The 19974-nt window shown below is 43.8% G+C and overlaps 1 protein-coding gene across 1 annotated transcript in view; it reads right to left on the minus strand.

Moving 5' to 3' along the window:
- Positions 1 to 15787: 15787 nt before the first annotated feature.
- Positions 15788 to 19974, minus strand: part of PAPOLG (poly(A) polymerase gamma) — a 31834-nt gene continuing 27647 nt past the window's right edge. The window contains exons 22-23 of the mRNA XM_047745347.1: positions 19360 to 19454; positions 15788 to 19191 (exon numbers count right to left, since the gene is read on the minus strand). Coding sequence (XP_047601303.1) covers positions 18945 to 19191; positions 19360 to 19454 — 342 coding nt within the window. The 3' untranslated portion in view covers positions 15788 to 18944. The remainder of the gene's footprint in view (positions 19192 to 19359; positions 19455 to 19974) is intronic.

Genomic DNA, 19974 nt, shown 5'->3' on the forward strand with positions numbered 1-19974 from the left:
TGAGGCTGGTTATGTACCTACCTCATAGCGCGGGTTATGTGGGGACACTAGTGAGTATGCATAAAGTGCTCTGAGCCAGAGGTTGGCCCTCTGTCTCTCCCACGTGAGCTCTGACCTTCACTGTTACTCAGGGCAACTGATACCTGTCCTCAAGCTGCTCTCACACTAGGGAGGGTCTCACCCTCTTTTCTTTTCTTTTCTTTTCTTTCCTTTCCTTTCCTTTTTCTTTTCTTTTCTTCTCTTCCTTCCCTTTCTTCCATTCATCCATTTTATTTATTTATTTATTTATTTATTTTTTAAGATTTTATTTATTTATTTGACAGAGAGAAATCACAAGTAGGCAGAGAGGCAGGCAGAGAGAGAGGAGGAAGCAGGCTCCCTGCTGAGCAGAAAGCCCGATGTGGGGCTCGAACCCAAGACCTGGGATCATGACCTGAGCCGAAGGCAGTGGCTTAACCCACTGAGCCACCCAGGCGCCCCATTTTATTTTTTTTTACACGCTGAAATTATTTGTTAGAAGAATCAATACACATAGAACTCCTATATCACATTGCAGTATGTTTCTTTTTCTATATATTTATTTTTTAAAGTTTCATTCATTTTATTTTTAAATTCTCTCTACACCCAGGTGGGACTCAAGCTCACAACCTCGAGATCAAGAGTTGCAGGCTCTATGGACAGCCAGCCAGATACCCCTAATTTCTTTTTTTTTCTTTTAGATTTTTATTTAAAAAAAATTTTAAGTGATCTTTACACCCAGTGTGGAGCTCGAACTCACAACCCTGAGATCAAGAGTTGCATGCTCCATCAACTGAGCCAGCCAGGCATTCCCCTAATTTATTCCTTCCTTCCTCCTTCCTTCCTTTCTTTTTCTTTTTCTTTTTTGAAAGATTTTATTTATTTATTTGACAGAGAGAGATCACAAGTAGGCAGAGGCAGGCAGAGGAGGAAGCAGGCTCCCTGCAGACAGGCAAGTGTGATTTTAATAGTTCTTTAGGCTTCAGGCAGAGATATTGCTGCCCCCTTGGGGTTGTCACTTCTTGATTGACTTGTTTCCCCCTTCCCACTTCTCCCCCACTCAGCAGCTGCTATCCAGAAGGGGAAGGTGGAGATAACCATTGGCCTTGGGGTGGGGGCGGGGTATGTAGCCCAGAGGAAATTTTGATTGAGCCTGATGACTTATGAGTCATCATCCGCTTGGCTCAGCAGGGTGAGGTCACAGCACACACAGCCGAAGCTCAGGTCTGCTTAACCAAGATGGGGCTGTTTTTCACGTGAGGGATGCTCCAGGCCTGTGGAGGGAAACCTGGGCTGTGTGTACCACATTCTCTTCCTTCCCATGTTTTTGTGGTAAAAGGGATATGACAGCTAGCTGGGTTCTGGTGGATACGGGTAGGATTGGTTCATCTGGTTGTGCTGTGGCTTTCAGAGGCCCAGCTTATTTGTTCTGCGCCCAATTTCCCAAAGATCCTTCTGCCTTGCAAAAAAGCCATTGGATGATTTGTTCTGTGGATCACAGGTTGAGCTCCCCAGGAAGCAGGCTCTGTGAGACTGAGGTGCCCCAATCTTCCTGGGGAGTGCTCTCAAGATCAACACCCGCGGGGAGGCAAGGAAGCAGCATGGACACCGGGAAAGTGGAGCTTTGATGCTGTCACAATGGCTTCAGCTAATACTGCAAGAGCTCTGAAGCTGGGGTGGCCTTTCTTTTTTATTATTATTATTTTTCCTTTTGCGTCTGGTTTATTTCACTTAACAAAAGGTTTTCAAGGTTCATCCATGTTGTGGTGTGTATCAAACTTCCATTCCTTTTTAAGGCTGAATAACATTTCATTGTGTATGTATAGCCCACATCTTAAAAAGTTTTTAACGTACAGTATTAATTTCAGATGTACAATATAATGGTTCAACAATTCTGAACAGTGCTCAGTGTTCATCATGATAAGTATACTCTTTTTTTGGTGGGAGGGAGTGGGGGCAGAGAGAGAGAATCTTTTTTTTTTTTTTAAAGATTTTTATTTATTTGTCAGAGAGAGAGAGAGAGAGCAAGCACAGGCAGACAGAATGGCAGGCAGAGGCAGAGGGAGAAGCAGGTTCCCTGCCAAGCAAGGAGCCTGATGTGGGACTCGATCCCAGGACGCTGGGATCATGACCCGAGAGCCGAAGGCAGCTGCTTAACCAACTGAGCCACCCAGGCATCCCAGAGAGAGAGAATCTTAAGCAGGCTCCACACCCAGCGCCGAGCCCTGTGAGGGGCTTGATCTCACAACCCTGAGATCAGACCTGAGCCAAAATCAAGAGTTAGAGGCTTAACCAACTGAGCCACCCAGGCACCTGATAAGTATACTCTTAAATCCACTTATTTCCCCCATTTCCCCCACCCACCTACCTTGGCAACCACCACGTCTCTGGTTTTTGTCTCCTTTTTTCCTTTTGTTTCTTAGATTCCACATATGAGTGAAATCATATGGTATTTTTTTTTTTTTTACTTATTTCACTTAGCATAATACTCTCTAGGTCCACCCATGTTGTCCCAAATGGCAAGATTTCACTTTTTTTTTAATGTCTGAATAATATTCTATTCTATTCTCTCTCTCTCTCTCTCTATTTCCATATATATATGTATGTATATATATCAATCACATCTTTATTCATTTACCAACAGGCACTTGGGTTGCTCCCCATATCTTGGCTATTATAAATCATGCTGCAATAAACATATGGGTGTATATATTTCTTTTTAGTTTTAGTTGACTTTGGATAAATACCCAGTAGTGGAATTACTGGATCATACGGGACGGCCCTCTTTTTTTTTTTTTAAGTTTTATTTATTTATTTGACAGAGAGAGATCACAAGTAGGTAGAGAGGCAGGCTCCCTGCCGAGCACAGAGCCCGATGTGGGGCTTGATCCCAGGACCCTGAGATCATGACCTGAGCTGGAGGCAGAGGCTTAACCCACTGAGCCACTCAGGTGCCCCTGGAATGGCCCTTTAAAAATGGCACTCAAGGCAGCCTGTAACCCCTACACTGACCACTGGGTACAGGCTGAGCTGGAAAGGGGAAGTGGTCTTGGGTGAGGCGGTCTCTTTAGGTCACAGTGAGCCCTGAGGGTGCAGCTGTGGGCTGCTGGCTGCCAACATTCCCAGCAGCAGTGGTAAGGCACGCCGCATCCTGACGGGAAAGCCAGGCGACCTACCTCAGCATCCACCGCACTGACGTGCACCGTAGACCTTCTGCCTTGTCCACTTGCTTAGATCCTTGCCTTTCTCCAAGATCTGCAGAGTATATTATTTAAGGCTATAGATTTTGAAGACTGGCCGACTCCTGTTCAAATCCTATTTCTGCCATTCATTGGACAATATTTTTAGAGTGTATTTCCCATGCTGCTCAAGGCACTAAGGGTACAAAACTGATAGCATCCCTGCTTCTGGAATTTCTATTCCATGGGTGTCAGGGAGACATAATTTAAAAGTATATATCAAATAAGTGATATTTATAGTTATGATGTATACTGTGATATATATTACACGTAATTATTAGGGATGTGGAAAAAATTGAGTGTGGGAGGTATGGGAATGGTTAGAGAGCTGCTTTATGTGGAGGTCAGGGGAAGGCTTCCTTGAGGAGGTAGGTGGCCCTTGAGCAGAGACCTTTAGAGGGGAAGGTGTGGCTGCGCAGAGATCAGGGGAGGGTGGCTTTTAGGCACAGGAGCTGCTATGCAAAGGCACTGAGAAAAAGAGGGTGCTGGGAGTGTTCAGGTGGGGCGGTGTGGGGGAGAAGTAGGGAGGAGATGTCTGCGGAAGGGGGGCAGGAGTAGGAGATAAAAATCAGACACGTTTATAGGAAACATCACAGTAGGTGCATTTATGACAGAAAACAGGGTGCCAAGACCAGGGAGAGGAGAGACTGAGGAGTACAGGTACTAGAATAAAGAGTTCTCTTTGAAAGGACGAGAGTTATTCAAAATTCACTGAGAGGATGGCTGCACAGCTCTGTGGACAGGCTGCAAGCCACACAATTGTACATATTACGTAAATCGTATATATGTGTTATTAAATCTGAAAAAGCTATTATAATGATCAGAACAGCAACTGACAGGAGGTGAGATCGTGCAGGGCCCGTGGGCCCTTGGGCAGATGGCTGCTTTTCCTCAGATGGGGAGCACTATTGGAAGGTTTTAAGCAGAAGGGTGAAGGGGTTGGAGTTATATTTGGAAGGATCCCCCTGCAGCTGTGTTGAGAAGAGGCTGAAGGGCACAGGTGTGGAAGCAGGAAGACAGGCAGGAGCTTTAATAATCCAGGTGAGTGGGGCTGCAGGAGGGAGGGGGTGGTCGCAGTTAGACACCCTGCGGTGGTGGGGCCCACAGGCGCTGACGGGCTGGAGTGTGGGTGTGTGAAAGAGGAGTCTGCTTTTTAGTCCTGACAGAGGGAAGTCACTCACTGTTCACCAGGATGAAGACAACTGGGGGGGGTGAGGCAACACATTTTGGGGAGGAATCAGGAGTTTGTGACCATGTTGACGATTGAGAAGTCCAGTAGAGATGCTGCCTCGGCAGTCTGGGAATTGTTTCTAGAGCTCAGCGTAGGCACTGTCTGGGCTGGAGAGGATATCTCAGGGTTGTCAGCATGACCATGCAACCTAGACTTGAGACTGGTTGAGAACCTAGGGAGGAGTGAAGACACAAGTCATGGACAAGTGTCCGAACCTTTGAGCCTTAGTTTCCCAAACTGCGGAAGGTCTACCCTGGTCTATGGTCGCTACCGTGCTGAGTGGAGAGTGGCAGCCTCCCATAGCCTCTTTGACCTCACAGTTCCTCTGGCAGACTCACTGTCTGCTCAGGGTCTTCAGCCTTATAATTTAACTGCTTTAAGCAGTTCAGAGCTGAGCGCGGACTGTGAATCAGCAGCTCTGCTAAGAACATCAGTGACTTCAAGATCCTGGCTCATGCTTTCTACCCTCCAAGGACGGACTTTCCAGTGGAGAAAACTGAAAACCCCATCAACCGAAGGATAACGTCTGCTGAGCCGTAGGGCTGTACTGGGTGTAGCGCCGGGCTGGGGGTAGGGAGGGGTTGATTCGGACTGGAGATATTTGTGAGGACTCACTAAGGAAGCAGAATGTGAGCTGGGGCTTGAGAATTGAAAAGCAATGCACTGGGGAAAAATAAAAGGGCTATGTTGGGGGATAAATGGGGGAGGAATGGAGGGCGATCCAGGCAGACATGGAAGAGCAGAACCCTAGGTGTGCTTAGTGGGGGAAGCATGGTGTTCAGGGGGGCGGGGTGGCAGGAGCTTAGGCTGGCTTGAATTGGGTGGGAGTAGCTGACAGGGGGCATTCCCTGCACTCCTGGGCACATCCTGAGTCATCCAGTTACCTAGAACCGCTCCCCTCTGAACCCAAGCCTGGGGCCTTTTGGTTTTCTCACTCTTTACTCTGTCAATCAGCTCATCAGCTTCCTTGAGACCACCATCTTCTGCCCGTCTAACCATGACCTTCCAACCAACTCTTGTCTCCTGCCCACCCCCAGCTCCTGTGGTTCCCTAACTGCAGTCCAGCTCTTGCTGGCACCTGCAACTCATTCGCCTCTTTGGCTTTCTGCTCCGCCTTCTTATAAACTCCCCATCCTGGCCTCTTTGACAACCTCTTTCTCTGCTCTTTCAGAGCACGGAGGTAGCCGGACAGCAGTTCCTTAACTGCCTATCGCAGTAGCTTCAACTCTGTGGTCCCCAGTCCCAGATGGGTTTTTAAGAGTAGTGGTCCATTCTCGCACGCGTCCTTAGCCAGCTAAGTTTTCCCATCTTCCACGGCGGTCACACCAAACCTTTGTTCCTCTGTCAGCTTGTTCTCAGCACAGAACACAGAAAGGTTTTCGGGTTCGTGCTCCCTCAGACGTTTGTCTTCCCTACACACCAGCTGATCTCCTCCTTCTTCGTTATCTACTGCTGCACTCAAAACACGGTGGCTCAAAGTAACATTTATTATCTTAACTCTGGCTGTGGTTTAGTTGGCTGCCTCTCCTTCAGGGTTTCTCGTAAGACTGCAATCAAGTGATTGGCTGGGGCTGCAGTTGCCTTGAGGCTTGCCCGGGCGGAAGGAGCATCTTCTGAGGTCACCACTGTGGGCGTCTCCAGAGGACTGCCTGACAAGTTGGCAGCTGATCGCCCCCTGGGCAGGGGGTGACATGATCCGAGGGAGAGCGAGACAAGAGGGCACAAGACAGAGGCCACAGTCTTTTTGTAACCTGATATCATAAGTGGCAATCCATCCCCTCCATGGCATTCCGTGTGTTAGAAGTGAGTCAACCAGTCCAGCCCCTATTATAGGGGAGGGGGTGACACGAGGGCACGCGTACCAGGAGGCCGAGGTCACCAAGAAATGGCCTCCAAAACTGCCTACCATGACTTCCCTACTCCTTCCCATGTTCCTCCCTCCTGCCTGAGCTAGTTCTCCGTGTGTGCAAACGCTCCTGTCCTCTCCATCTGGCTCTGCCGTGGTTCCGTCGGCTCCTTTCCCTCAACAAGAGGGCAGGTTCAGAAAGCTCCCGAGTTAAAAATAAGCCTTTCCTCCACCTTCATCTGTGACCCCTAATCTCTCCTCCTTCTGCTGCTCTTCTTGAGAACGTGACCTTTCTTCCCTGCATTGATTTCCACCTCCACAGCCCTCTCTGCTAAGGTCATCCTAAATGCCACATCACAGGCCTACGTTTCCATCCTTTTCTTCGCTGACCTCCAGAGTATTTCATGCTGGTCACTCTCCTCTTCAGAGGCTCTGGCCTTGCCAACTGCTCATTCTCAGCCCCCCTCTTCACTGACCACCAAGTCTGAGATTGTCTGGGTTTTACCCACACCCCTTGACTTCGCTCCGGAATTCCCACGCTGAGCCCTCCCAGCTACCTCTGTATTCCGAAGTCGATGTTGGAGCCATGAATCCTGGTCGTCCTACCCTGAGGTGAAGGAAGCACACTTCTGGGCTTTTTGTGACTCAGCTTCAGCCTGCACGGAGCCCCCCTTCTACTGAGCTGGCAAGAAAGTAAACTCAGTAGTTGTGGAATGCCCGCCCTTCCACCCCTGGCCTCTTAAGAGGCCCCTCTAGGCAGAAACTTGCTCTTTGGTTCTGGCAGATCAGTGCTGAGATGTTCCCTGTTCCTGCCACATGGTCCCTTCAGGTCCAGTGCCCTTGCAGCTTGGAACAGAGGGATCTTTGGCCAAGGAGGTGCTCCTGGACCCGGGGTCCAGCCTTCCTAACGGCGCTGATTGATCACCCTCTCTGGAGACTTGACACAGAGCAGCATCCAGACCCCAGCCTTTGGGGACCTGATATTTCTCCCCTCTTCTCAGCCCCAGCCCCAGGGTCCATTCTCTGCTCCCTTCTCAGGAAGCTGGCATAGCCTCCACCCCAGGACACCAAACACAGACAACCAGCCTGCAAAAATGTGTCAGGAAAGGGAGCCCTAGAGGCCTGACCACCTGCTTGGAATGCAGGCGATGGAAAACGGCAGCAAACCAAACCTACGTTAATATCGCTGAGAGCTTGGAAGTGGTTTCAACAAGTAACACTCTCTCCCCCGTGAGTCTGTAGGAGACGGATGGAGATCAAAACACTCACTTTATTCCAAATAAAGGTGATCAGAGGCCGTGGGTTTGGGTTTGCTCCAAGGGGCTATCTCTCCAGACCAAGTCACTGCAGGCCCAGGGAAGCCCCTCAGCGAGCACGGCCAGACCGGCCAGACAGATCAAGAGGGTTTGAGCCCTGGAGAGCCAGGCGGTGCTCTGTTCCTTCCCCGTGTTGACTGAGCACGAGCCGCCCCCTCCTTGTTTCTGTATTGGAGACCACTTCTCACGAGGCCAGCTGCCCCCTAACAAATATTTCTGAACACAACCCTGCCGTACAGTGAGATCTGGACATCCAGACAAGGCCTCCCTCCTGGGCTCCAGGCCAGAGTTTCTCACCGTCCACTCTATTGGTCCACTGTGCCCTCCCAGGACCCATCTCCCTGCCTCTGCCTCTCCCATCCCCAGGTTGGGTGGGAGTGTTCTGCCTCCATCTCCAGCTTCTTCTACCTTTTCCTGAAAATGCACCCAACACTCCCTTCACACACCCTTACAACAACAGAACCTTCGTCCTTTGCACTTGAGGTTTTCTCCTGCAGCCCTCCCACTGCCCCCAGCTTGCTGCCTGCCCGGACAACTCCTAACTGCCCTGCAGCATTCATCCTCAAGGTCCTTCTTCCTGACCCCACCTGTGCTCCCACAGCACAGTGTAACCAAGACCTCAGCCAGCTTCCCTGCTAGTCTGCAGTGTCCTTCCGCATAGGGACAAGTTTAATTCTTGTGTGTGTCCTAGATGCCTAGTTCGATGCCTAGTGAATATCAGGGTCTCTGTAAATATTGAGAAATGAATGGCCTCCTGGCTACTGTCTCCCACTGGCCCCATCAGTTGAGCCTTGTCAAACCAATGTCCTCCTTTCTTCCCTCCTTCCCCCCTTCCCCATCCCCTTCACCTGGTGACCTTGTTGCCGCTAATGGGCTCAGAGCTCACAGGGAATTTAGTGGTGCTTTCCCTCTGGTGTGCTCCCCGGGAGGCAGGCCCAGCGGGTGTCTCGTCTCTGCAGGCAGTGAGTGGGCCTCGCTGGAGGAGCCGCCGCTTTGTGCAACCTCAGGGCCTCCTGCAAATCAGACTCGCTCGCCTTCACTTCCTGTGCTCAGGGAGATTAGATACGGCCTAATCAACGACGATTGTTTTTTCTTGTCTTCATGTTTGAAACTACCAAGTACCAGTTGCCATCCTAGTGGGTGGCTTTCAGAAATCCCCTCTTTTCTGGTGTTTGACTTCTTGTGAGTTTCAAGAAACCAATCTATTTGGAAAGAACCTGCACTTAAAAGTTCTTTGAATTGCTGAGAAGCCCGGGCAGGAAGTGACTTGGGATCTGGCTTAGATGGGCTGGCCTCACTCTCTCCCTGAGGGAGGTGGGAGTAATAATGAGGGTTGGGGCATCTGGGGTTGTGTGTGACTTTAGAGCCCTGCTGTGGCCGGCTTTACAGCCGCAGTCTGAGCTGAAGTCAGAGGAAGGCTGTTGAGACCTTCCTCAACAGGGCCAGTGCCCCCACTCTGCTGGGCGCTCTGGGCCCTGGGCTGACAGGGACAGCCTTAATGGGCTCTCCTCTCAGCCTGACCTGTGCCCACCCGGAAGCAGACTGAAGGTCACGCACGTAAAACTCCATCAGAATTAAATGCATCTTACACACTTTCTCTGAATTAAATGGCTGTTGTGAGAAGTATTTTTGGAGATGGGCTTGGTGGCCCAGCAGGGACCACTTACCCCACATCATTGCATGGGAGGTAGAGATCTAGTACCTTCATTGGCTGGGGAGACCAGCAGTGGCTTTCTTCCTGGATTCTTCTGATGTGTTTTTAGGAGAAGGGGGTGCCCACTGGGGGGCCAGGCACCATGCATAGTGGCTCGTTGTGTTATTCTGTGTAACCCTCCCCATGCTTCACAGGTTTTTGTTTGTTCGTGTTACTGAACTCCTCTATGTGCCAGGAGCATCTGGTTTGTCTCAGTCCATTTAGGAACTCTTTGAGGTAGGTTCTATTATAATCCCCATTTTTTCAAAAGAGAGAATAGGCCCAGAGAAATGATTTTCACAGCTACTCACACTTAAGTCAGTGAGAGCTGGATTCTGAGCTGAGCGGTCTGACCACAGAGTCTCCTAACCGCTTCCCTCTACTTCATCTCCTGTGAAGTAGGTACTGATATTCCCACCTCACCCATGAGTAACCTGGAACCCAAAGAGTTTTAGCAACTTGCCCAAGGTCCCACATGCAGTCGGAGGCAGAGCTGAAGTCTGTTCCAAAGCCCACAACGTTCTCTTACTGCATGCAGTTTAGAAGGTCACCAAGTTCTGGGGCGCCTGGGTGGCTCAGTGGGTTAAGCCACTGCCTTCGGCTCGGGTCATGATCTCAGAGTCCTGGGATCGAGTCCCGCATCGGGCTCTCTGCTCAGCAGGGAGCCTGCTTCCTCCTGTCTCTCTGCCTGCCTCTCTGCCTGCTTGTGATCTCTGTCAAATTAAAAAAAAAAAAAAAAAAAATAGAAGGTCACCAAGTTCTGTCTGTCTTCCTTTTAAAGAAAGAAAAAAGTCCTCCTTCTCCTTCTTCCCCATTCCTGATTTCTGCTCCCCAGAGGGAGCTGTTTTCAACTTTTTAAGACTTTTCTCCTGTTATTTCTAAATCCTATGCCTATGGTATTCTAGACTTTTCAGTTTTAGGAATTACCTACTTACTACCGCCAAAGATGAGGATGTCACCGTCTTCCACCCCCTCCTCCCTACCTCACCCTGCTTCTCAGTGTAGATACAACTGGGGGCTAGTTCGTTGTTCTCTGTTGATACTATTATGACTGTGAATATTCACAACAGAGCCATGTGATATAGTCTAGTCACATTTCATTTTCATTTCCCTGAAACTAATGTGTCATTTTAAAAGTTTACTTGATTGTGGGTGCCTGGGTGGCTCAGTGGGTTAAGCCGCTGCCTTCAGCTCAGGTCATGATCTCAGGGTCCTGGGATTGAGTCCTGTATCGGGCTCTCTGCTCAGCAGGGAGCCTGCTTCCCTCCCTCTCTCTGCCTGCCTCTCTGTCTACTTGTGATCTCTGTCAAATAAATAAATAAAATCTTAAAAAAAAAAAGTTTACTTGATTGTTCTCCACCTCTGAGAGCAATGTTTGCCTCCTCTATGTATGAGCCTATCAGACAAACCTTCATTTTCATTTTTTTCTTTTCTGATAGTTCTCCTGGATCCCTTTTCTTTCTGTTCCAACGTAGACTGATGGCTTAGGAAGGCTACACGGATGTTATTCTGGGAAAACCTGTCCATCTCTCCCATTATAGAGCCTTGCCAGTCTGCTGAAATACTTTCATGTTGCAGCTTCCCTGTGAGGTTTGAAGGGCAAGTGTCTCAGATGGGAGAATACAAAGCAGAGCAGGGTTGAGTGTCACTTATACAGATGGAAGTGGCTGAGCGGGGCTAGAACTGGGCTTTCCTGCCTTGGCCGTGGGTTCCCTGCAGCCTGGCACAGACGACCATTGTTGCTGCTGGCCAGGCAAACCTCAAAAGTTCCAGACTTGGGGTGCCTGGGGGGCTCAGTCGGGTAAGCGTCCAACTCTTGGTTTCGGCTCAGGTCGTGATCTCAGGGTCTGGGGATGATTGAGCCCCAACTCAGGCTCTCCGCTCTGCAAGGAGGCGGAGAGTTGATCCATACCTCCACCTAACTTCTTCCGTAAGCAGGAGATAAAGTTGAACTCTGGACTCTGAGTCATGCTTCCTGAGTCTGCCAATTAATAGTTACGCAATTTGGAGCTGGCTGCATAATCTCTCAAAGCCTCAATTTCCTCATTTGTAAAATAACGAACAGTGCTACCTCATAGGATCACCATGAAGATTAAACTCCATTAATATTTTAAAAGGCATATCCTAAATGCTTACGAAATGTACAACACTTTCATAATAATGGTTTGGAATTTCTCAGGAGATAGTAATGCTTTTACTATTTAATCCCCAGTCTCTCATATCCTTGATTTTATGACAGCTGTCTACAATAGAATGTTTTTTTTTTTTTCCTGTCAAAGGGGTATTTATTTTTACTGAAGTATAGTTTGACACACGATGTTACATTAGTTTCAGGTGTACAAGATAGTAATTGGACAAGCCTGTATGTTACACTACACAACACGTATAGCCACCATCTGTCACCACTCATCACTCCCTTACATTAACTATACTCCTTATGTTATACATTTGATCTCTGTGACTTATTCATTTCATAACCGGAAGCCTGGACCTCCCATTCCCCTTCACCCACTTTTGCCCACTCCCACCCCTTCCCCTCTCACAACTACCAGTTCTCTGTAGTTATGGTTTCTTTCTTCTATTCGTTTTTTTTTTTTTTTTTTACGTATAAGTGAAATCATGCGGTATTTGCCTCTCTCTGCCTGAGTTATTTTAACATAATACCCTCTAGATTCCATCCATGTTGTTATGAATGGCAAGATTTCATTAATTTTTATGGCTGAGTAATATTCCATTATCTATGTCTGTGTATGTATGTGTAATTTCACATCTTCTTCTTCCATCTATCAGTGGACACTTGGGTTGTTTCCAGAGTGGTTTATTGTAAATAATGCTACAGTAAACATAGGGGTGCATATACTGAACTAGTGTTTTCATTTTCTTTGGGTAAATGTACAGTAGTGCAATTACTAGGTAGTTCTATTGGTATATTGTATATATAGTACCATATATATGGTAGTTCCATTTTATGTCTTTGAGGAATCTCCAACTGTTCTCTTCAGTGGCTGCACCAGTTTTCATTCCCACCAAGAGTACACAAGTGTTCCTTTCCCTGCCCACATCCTTGTCAACATTTGTTTCTTGTGTTTTTTGGTTTAGCCATTCTGATAGGTGTGAGGTGACATCTCATGGTAGTTTTGATTTGCAATTCTCTGATGATGAGTGATGTTGAGCATCTTTTCATGTGTCTGTGAAGTCTGTATGTCTTTGGAAAAATGTCTCTTTGGGTCCTCTGCCCATTTTTTAATTGAATCAGTTTAGTTGTTGTTTTTTTTTAATACTTTATTTATTTGACAGAGAGAGAGAGAGAGAGCACAAGCAGAGGGAGAAGCAGACAGAGGAAGAGGGAGAAGCAGGCTCCCCACTGAGCAAGGGAGCCCACGTGGGGCTTGATCCTAGGACCCTGGGCCCATGACCTGAGCCCAAGGCAGATGCCTAATGACTGAGCCACCCAGGAGCCCTGAATTAGTTTTTCACCCCCACTTTGGTGTTAAGTTCTATAAGTTCTTTATATATTTTGGATATTAACCCCTTATCAGATATATCATTTGCTAATAACTTCTCACATTTCATAGGCTGCCTTTTTGTTTTGTTGATGGTTTCCTGTGTAAAGACTTTAGTTTGGTGTGGTCCCCTTAGTTTATTTTTGCTTGTTTTTCTTGCCCAAGGAGACATATCTGAAAAATGTTGCTAAGGCTGACGTCCAAGAGATTTGATTGCTGACTACCTATGTTTTCTTCTAGATTTATGGCTTCAGGTCTCATATTTAGACTTTTTTTTTTAAATTTTATTTATTTGACAGAGAGAGATATCACAAGTAGGCAGAGAGGCAGGCAGAGAGAGAGAGAGGGAAGCAGGCTCCCCGCTGAGCAGAGAGCCTGATGCGGGGCTTGATCCCAGAACCCAGGGATCACGACCGGAGCCGAAGGCAGAGGCTCTAATCCACTGAGCCACCCGGGTGCCCCTCACATTTAGACTTTTAATCCATTTTGAGTTTATTTTTGTGTATCATGTAAGAAAGTGGTTCAGATTCAATTTTTTTGTATGTAGCTGTCCAGTTTTCCCAGCATCATATAACAGAATTTTTTAAACTAGTAACTTATACACCCTACTTGAGTGACTCTTGGTTTATAAAGTATGTTTGTCCTTCATTTTACCCCAGTCCACCCTCCAGGGACTGAGGGCAGTCCTTGGCCAGGTGAGGTCAACTGACCAATACTAAAGTAAATACCAACCAAATGTTTCAATTCTTACTCTGAGTTTTGGCTTCTATATTTTTTTCTTTATTATCAATTGATATAAAGTTCTGGGGGAGGGTAAGATTTTTTTCCTTGGGAGAAATGAGTATCTGTACTTCACCTACTTCTCCCATATGACTTATGCTGTCCTTTCAGTACTATTTTGCTAGAATAGTTTGCATCCTAGTACAGATAGACTGAATAAAGAAAGTTGATACAAGTTTGAAATAAACTTTTGGGGGTGCCTGGGTGGCTCAGTTGTTAAGCGTCTGCCTTCAGCTCAGGTCATGATCCCAGGGTCCTGGGATCAAGCCCCGTGTTAGGCTCTTTGCTCAGCGGGAAGCCTGCTTCTCCCGCTCTCACCAACCCCCCCCTCCTTTTGTTCCCTCTCTCGCTCTGTCAAATAAATAAATAAAATCTTAAAAAAAAAAAAGTGACTGGAGAGAGAACACCTAATGCAATATATTTCAAACTGTAGATCTTGACTCAGGAGAGGTCATGAATCTTTAGTGAAATCACCATTAGCACTTCAAAATAACCGTGCTACATTTGGTAAGGAAAGCATTTTTGTGTGTGAAATTTAATTATAAATGTGCATACACACATATCAAAATTATATATATATATATATGCACACACACACATTGATGTATGTATGTATACATGTGCTGGCTTGAAATATAAAATGTTATTTCTTACTGTTACAGTTGAAATGGTTTGTAAAATGTGTGTTAATGATTTTCACTGAATTTTGCCTCTGCAACTTAGATCAGGTCTCCTAGATAATCAAATTAAAAAACAAAACCAACCAAACAGGACCTTGTTCTCTTCTTGAACATCTTCTGAGCAACCACTACATAAAGATTCGTGGGTAAATGTTACTACTCTCAAACCTACAACCTCTTCAGGGGAAACAACTGAACAGTATGAAAGTTAGAATAAAAAATATTGAAAGGTGAAAGTAACATGTTAGGATGGTAGGGTGACTTACTCTGGCCAGGTTATCAGAAGGCTTTGTGCAGCCATTAGGCCCCAAAAGTCAGCAGTGGGAAGACTGGCAAGTAAGGGTTTAGAAGTATGCTATTTTGAGGACCATATAGTTGGAAAGATAATTTTTAGAACATGTGCTTTAAAAGCAGTAAATTTTATTTTGCCTTAATAACTTCGTGCATTGGGATCCATAAAGCACCTGCTAATTTACTTTAAAACATTTCAGCATGGAAAAAAAAAAGTATTTCAGCATAAAGTTCTAGAAGCCCTTCTGTTATCCATAGCTCAATATATACAGGAGGCTTTTCTAATTAGCTTAATGTCAAATGTGTTTCTATTGGAGCCATGAATGGCTAGCTAATAATCTAAATGATGTAGACACAGGTTATTTGCGAATTTAGTACTAGTATTCAAGATACGTGGATTGGCTAAAAACACATCACTGTTAAATAACAGGAACGTAATACTCTATAACTTGTACTTTTGTGGACAGTACCCAAGGCCTGCTTGCTAAATGCACCTGTTAGCCATTAGTAGAGAATTCTGGTTGCCTTTTGTGGGCAAGTGACAGAATTTGCCCCTGTACTCAAGGAAGATGACACCATGTGATACTGCTTGCTAATGTTTAATATTTGTGATACAAATTGAGTCTCTCTCTCTGATAAATAAATAAAATCTTTAAAAAAAAATTGAGTATGAGCTTTGCTTTCATATTAAGCAGATACTGGATACCAGTATCTACTAAAAAGAGTCTGGGTGGTAAATGACCAAATTGGCTATCAGTTTTTTGAGAAAACACTAAGGTTATCTTGAGTTACTCCCCAATAATACCAATCAACACCTATTTAGCAAAGCAAGTTTATTTGATTACTTATTCCAGATAAGCGAGGCTTGTGTGTACAACTAAGACAATCCAAATAAAAGGCAGGAAATATTAATATGAACTACACACAGAACTATCTAGAAAGGAACAGCGGCTGCAGCATTCATTTTACATAATACTGTGGAGTGATGTAGCACCATGTACCTCAAAGATCTCCTAAGTACTTTATAAGGTAATTTCATAAGTCTTTGCTAAAACGCAGCAGTAGCTTAAAAACTGTAGTAAGTCTGATGATAATATTCTGTTCAACTAACCTCAAATATAAAATCTTATCAGAAAAATCCAGAAAAATCTGGGAATTTGGGAAGGATCTGATCTTGTACAATTCTTTTAAAAAAATTCAAAGGAATTTATTAAGACCTGTTTTCTTTCATCATTTGCACTACTTACCACTATCATCATGACCTAAATTCTAAGTTCTGGGAGATTTAATAGGTAGTTATTTACACACACACACACACACACACACACACCATTTTTTAAAACTAAAGTTCTATTTATTGGTCTGCTCAATCTGTTCTGCTCTAAACCATAAACATGAAGGAATAAGAGAGAACTTTAATGCTACTGAAATAAAAGGATTAAGATCCTTAATGATTCTAATTATCATTCTAAACTATTCTAGTCTGGTCAATCTTAGGCTGAACAATCTTTGTTCAAGTTTGACCCTGTTAATCTAAGTAAACATGAGGACATTTACAAATTCAATAGTATTTTTTAAAATACTGATTAAGGTTCATCTGTAATATATAAAGAAACTCAAGAGAGAAATTTGGTGTTCCAGAATCCTCCAACAGCCCACTTTACTAGTTAGAGCCATAGTATATTTTTAGAAATGTACCACAGAAAAATCTTATGGAAAAAACCTCAGTCTGGGATTATTCAATCTTGCAAAGCTATGGAATCTAACAATGCCCCATCACCCCCACCCCTTTTTTTAAAGGGTCATGAACCACTTTGAAAAGCGGATGAAATTTATGAATCTCCCTCCCCACAAAAATGCATATAAACTAAAATTTCTTATATACATTTAAAAAAGATTCATCCCAAAGGCCCATGATCCCCAAGTTAGGAATTCCTACTTCAAAGCTGAGGAACACAGAATAAGGTTAGCCCAAGTGGCCACTGTCCATCTTCACTTTATTGCTACTGTAGTCAAGTAAGCATTTTTAATAATGTTACTAGTTTGTTGCCTTAAGACACTCATTGTAAGCACCAATAGTCTTTTAAAATTCATTCTGCTGTCCCAGTTTTACAAGGTTTTAAGCCAGGTACCCCCTCAAATGAGTTAAGTCCCTCAGATTTAAGCTAGCAGACAATTATTTTCCTCTGATATACACTATTCTTCAGAGCCAGTCCTGAACTCTAAGATTAAAATTTAATACCCTCATGAAAATGAACATGTCTACATATTGGAAATTATTTTGACTTTATAAAATATATTTCTAGGTATAGTTTCAAACTCGAAGTCACATTTATTTAGTGCCTCTGAACATAATATACAATCCCAGAGCCCCTTTATTTACTTGGAACCAATACAGTGGAGCTCTCCTACTATGGTCACAAAATGTACTGAAAGTCCTACCTCCTGTTTAGGATAGGAAACACTTCATTTCTGACCAAACCCACCATCTCAAAAGCCTCTCATCAACTCCCCAGTTACCAAACAGGTTGAAGAATGAGATCTTTGAGGTGTCTAACATAGAACCATTTGGCTAGGTTTCAAACCCATGCTGAATGGACCTTTAAAACAAGAGAAAGTGGCGATACTGGGGTTTTGGGTTAGGCTTGTAGCTTCCTTATTAAACACTCTAAAGAATTTGTTAAAAAAAAAAAAAAGGGAGGGTAAACATGAGAATTTCTTAGAGACCCTGAAGACTGATAATCAAAGGGGAAAATAGGTAGATATTAAACACAGAAATGCAAACATATCACATATATAAAATTTACTCCAATCTTAAGAATTTTTCAAAGTCTGAAGTCAGGTGGCGGTTATTAGTCCTTTCATAACCATTTACTTTTGCTCAAGGAGTATTTATGGAATAAATATCAGAATATCTGAATAGAGGAAAAGAGTCAGCTAAAAGAGCTTTCCAAGTGAGCTACATTTTGACTTACAGGATTTCATTCTTGTCTTTTGCTATGTAAAAAGTGAATAATGGAACAATCATTATTTCTTCCTTGCTCTTCTAAGTTTTCCTTTTAAGAGTTAAAAGCTAGAATTTCCATTTCAGCAACCTAGGGATCAGGAACAGGTAAGGGGGAAGGATATTGCTCTATCAGAATTCCAAGCATTTCAACTGAGTGATAAGGGGCCTGCAAGAGATTACAGATTATTACTCCTTGGGCTAAGTGAGTCCCACAAGTCCTATAAAATATATAACCGAGTAATTTCCCTGCACTATTCAAATGTACCATTTTGTGTCTTTCCTACCAGAACCTACTATTGCCGAGTGACAGCTGAAGAAGGTAATAAATACTAGCATTCCTGGCTGTGCAATCTATACATTTAAGAATAATTCAAGCATAATCCATATTTAAAAAATTAGACTAAAGAGAGACAGTAAAGGTTTTAAAGTTTTCTCTTTGAAAAGATGGTATCTTACAGTACATACAAAAATACTCTGAAAATACATACGACTTCATTTACAAAACACTGAATCAACATATTACAAGAATTACATGGTTATGGATTTTAATAAACTGAGCATGCGTTCATGAAACTTAAAAAATATTAAGAAATGCATTGAAAAAGCAGTGTAAAAAAAGACAACTCATATAGTTAAATAAAAATTACAAAGGTCCTGAGCCAATTAATGGTTGGTAACAATGTCATTCAAAAATGCCTTTAGGTTTCAGTAAAATCCACTGCTTATTTCTGCATGCCTAGTCCATGAAGAAACTGTTTGAAGTTGTGGGGTAAGTAATGGTCAAGAATTACCATGCCAAGTTATGTTTACACCTTAAAATACAAGCTTGCCATACTTCAAGGTATCTTATTGTTGGTGCTGGAATGAGTTGCTCCTCAGTAAAAAATACCAGTCAACTAACAAGAATGGCATGAGCTAGGATATGTAACAATTTTACCATTCATATACTGACTTTCAGTATCTTGGTTATATTCTGATTCTTTATAAAGATGCATTTCAAAGGCCTCCATGGGAGGCAAAATATAGAGAATTTATGGTGCCCAACTCTTATGTAATCACTGGACTAATCCTCCCTGGTAACTATGCAACACTTGGACAGAAAGGCACAAAAAAAAAAAAAAAAAGAAATTTAAATATTCCATGTGCCATTCTGGAAAAAAAATAATTTAAATCAACAGAATAGACAATAAGTACATCTACACAAATGAGAAAAGCAGAAAAGATACCTCACATTCATTTATCTCAGGTTTCACAAAGTGGCTTCAATGCTAAAGTAAATGTATTAACATTTGGAAAATTACAAGACAATTTTTTTTGTTTTGTTTTCAACTTTTTCAGTACTATACAATGATTATAACATAAGACTTAAAAAAAAAAAAAAGAAAGAAAGAAAGAAAGAAAAAGTTCAGGACTTGTTTTATCCGTGTCCAAAGAGCCAAGAACTGGTTCCCACAACAGAGAAACAAGCATCGAAAGTTAAGGCAGTAAAACCTCCAACGCAAAGCCGTAATATTGTAGATGACAATTTGATAGCAGGTGATCCTCACAGAAGTGCATGTAGCAATCAATGAGAGAATGCTACGGCATCTGCAGGTCAAAGTGTGAGAGTTCAAAAACCACTTCAAGGTCGTTAGTCCGATGACTGAAACTTTCACCTTATTTTATGTATGACAGCCACATCTATTTTAAAGAGTGGCTGCATCTATGCCACTAAATGATTGCATATTCACTTAAGTAAGGAGGCACTGCTTTTACCGATTAAGGGTCAGTCGAATGGAATTTTTGATGACTCGGATGTTATTTGCTGGAACCGGAGATGATGAATCTGGTAGTTCTTTACTGGGTAGTCTCTATTAGAAAAGGATAGAAACAAAGAAGAAAAAGCAAATATATATTATCAAGTCCCAACTAGTAAATCAGTCACAAAACTGAGTTTTCCTCCATATCCCTTAGGCTCTTAAACACTCACGTATGTGGTGGATATTTTCTTCCAACATTCACAGACACTTCCTTGTTTTGGGGACTTTTTTTTAATAGAGTTGGAGGTGAAGAGCAGATGTACAGAGAAAAGGTGCAAGTGGGAGGAGTGTATGTATAGGAAAAAGGACTTTGTTAAATTACTTGCCCCTTCTTGATTGAGAAATGCAAAAGAACATGATCCTCCTCAAAGAGCAGGGTCACTAAGCAGGAAACTCTTGGGGTGCTAAGTGAAAAATGGGGTATTACAGAGGAAAACTGGATATCCAGGTAGTTTCTATAATACATTCATGGAGAAAAACACTGTAAACCCTACTTGTGAGATACTTAAGTTCTCAGGACTTTGTAGCCAGACCAGGTTTTTTCTGGGATGGTGAAATTCAGAGGCATCTA

The sequence above is a fragment of the Lutra lutra genome, chromosome 9 (assembly GCF_902655055.1).
Source record: "Lutra lutra chromosome 9, mLutLut1.2, whole genome shotgun sequence".
Classification (NCBI taxonomy): Eukaryota; Metazoa; Chordata; class Mammalia; order Carnivora; family Mustelidae; genus Lutra; species Lutra lutra.